General features: G+C 41.0%; 1 protein-coding gene across 1 annotated transcript in view; it reads left to right on the top strand.

Moving 5' to 3' along the window:
- Nucleotides 1–2,500, top strand: part of LOC137971177 (3'-5' exoribonuclease HELZ2-like) — a 68,105-nt gene that overhangs the window by 18,743 nt on the left and 46,862 nt on the right. The window contains exon 9 of the mRNA XM_068817938.1: nucleotides 73–109. Within this exon, the coding sequence (XP_068674039.1) occupies nucleotides 73–109 (37 nt within the window). The remainder of the gene's footprint in view (nucleotides 1–72; nucleotides 110–2,500) is intronic.

Below are 2,500 nucleotides of genomic sequence, written 5' to 3'. Positions count from 1 at the left end.
CTGAACGATTATTCTCTAGGCTGTTAATATGTGTGTTCGTTGACGATGCATTGCTTCCTCTTCTTTATTTAGAATGACTATGACAACGCCATAGAGAGCTGTAGGGCTGGTAAGGATTAAATGTGATTGAAACTATAAAGTGAAATGAGTACAGATAAAAAACAAAACAAAACAAAACAAAACGATCGAATTCTGTAGTTCTTTTGAATGATTTCTTCTTTATATTTGAACTTCGTACGCTGTGAAACTCTGGAACCTCACTGGTGGATGAGAGTGCCTTGATCGACCGCACTCTTTCATTGCGTAATAACTCTCTTTCTCCACCCCCACAAGTTGCGCAAATTGCTCAATCTTGCAAAGAAATGTAAGCAAATTCGACCGCTACATACATCACCTCGCACTCAGTGTCGGACTCCAAATGCAGTTTCACGTCATTTACAAGTAAATACTACAACTTCTAATATCCAACTTTTTTTCTTCTTAAAATATGTTTTCCGTGTACCTAGTACGAGTAAATAAAACCATAAAAAATGGGGGGTCACCGTGCTCGTTTCTTCGCAACACGATGATAAATGGATGGCAAAGGGCCAATTTGGGCGTCAAAATGATTATTTTCCGCGAAAGGACTGGGTCGAGTTCCAAAACAACACCTTCTTAACCGAGAAAAGTTATCATGACTGCACTTAAAAGCTCTTGAACAGCAAAAACAACCTTTTTTGCCTCTCTTCAGAAGTCGCAATGTTATGCGCAGTATGAGATGCGCGGTGCAAAACAACTTGGGAATCACCTTAAATATCAAACTTGGCCATACATATAATTCCGTGTATTTCTGGACACAAGCGTTGACTTTGGACGTTTCATTGAAACACACTGCTAAATCTAAAAATCCAAGAGTGAACTTTAATAAACAACAATTCCTTTCGTTGCAAATTTTTCTTCATGGTATTGACCAAGGTCAGGAGCTCATCAATGGAAAGCCAACCCTTTCCCTAGTAGATTTAACAAAAATTGATGTCAATTTTTCATGCGTCTGTCCTGTTATTGATCATTAATTGCGTCATAACATTGTCAAAGTAGCTGTGGATCCACGAGGCGATAGCCGAGTGGATCCGCAGACTAATTTGACAATGACAGGACAGACTCATGAAAAACTGACATCAAGTTGTTTTTTACAATAACAAAGAGGCAGAGGGGTCAAAATTAAGTCAAAACACGAGAAGAAAGCGAGACAAAAATGCAAGAAACTTCAATCTGACGCGAGCAATGTCGCGTCATTATCGCATAAATTAAAAATTATGTGTCTGTCCGCTTATTGACGATAAAAATTAGCCAATGAGCGCGCGAGAATATTTGCAGTCATTGTAAAATTATTTATAGAACTCCTCCCTTAGGAGATTCAGCACGACCACTCTTGTAAAAGCCAATCAAAACAAATCTATCTCAGCGTCAAGGGAAAAGACGAGACGGGTGTATCCAGGATCTCGACGAGGGGATGTCCCATTATAAGATGTAACCGAACAGAAATCATGTCCCTTCCACAGCTCAGGGGGAGTGTTATGAGAATCTCAGGACGCACCTCATGGGATTCAATAGAAACAACAACACTTTATATTAACAGTGTAAACTGGAAGTACACAAAGTTATTTTTAGCGAAACTCTTCGGAGGCGCGCGGAGCACCATTGGTAAGAAAGTACGGTAACACATCTGTGTGAGAAAACTTGGTTTTTGTCACCGTAAGACCGCAAAACCGTACGACCGTCCACCCCTTCATGTATGCCAATGTGACCATTATCACGTGACCATATCACCGACTCAAGTCTAGAGAATCAATACTTGTAAAATTGTCTCCAGCTTGTTTACAGCGTACATCTTTAATATTAGACATTCATGTTATGGTCAATTGACAAAGTATCCTCTCACCAGTATCACGTGGGCTCAAGTTAAGAGCTCATCGAGGTCAGCTGTTTTTTAAAGTTGATCGCTGACCAGGTACTGGGTTTTGATTGGATCGTAGGCTCAAGCTAGGTTAACTTATTGTAAAAACAAGTAATCCGGGAGCTCCGCTTTTTGGCTTGGCTAAATCTATATATTACCCCGGCCCTGCTAAATAAGTGAGGGAGTGCACGTAGTGCAGTGACTGCTCGGACTGCATCTTAGCACTCCGGGTTCGAATCCCAGCTCGTGCATTCCAATGTTCCCTCAGCTGCTTTCCATCCATTTGTGATGGGTAAAATTAGATAGAAAGTGATAGGCATGCACGGACTCCTTCAGTGTTGTTTTTGCTCTGACGAGCAAGAGAATTTCCTCTTTTGTATTGCAGTATAAAGCAAGGAGTGCACTCGGATATATTTAAACTTTTAATACAAAGTTAATGTAGGTATATTGTGGGTGGGGGGGGGGGAGGGGACTAGGGGGTGGTCATAATTATTGAGGGACCAGGAGGGGGACCAGACCTTAACTTGCCCTTGTTGGTAGGGGTGCATTACGTAATAATATTTC

This window comes from Montipora foliosa, chromosome 9 (genome assembly GCF_036669935.1).
Source record: "Montipora foliosa isolate CH-2021 chromosome 9, ASM3666993v2, whole genome shotgun sequence".
Taxonomy (NCBI): Eukaryota; Metazoa; Cnidaria; class Anthozoa; order Scleractinia; family Acroporidae; genus Montipora; species Montipora foliosa.
The sequence above is the reverse complement of the archived record's forward strand: the minus strand, read 5'-3'. Positions and strand labels throughout refer to the sequence as shown.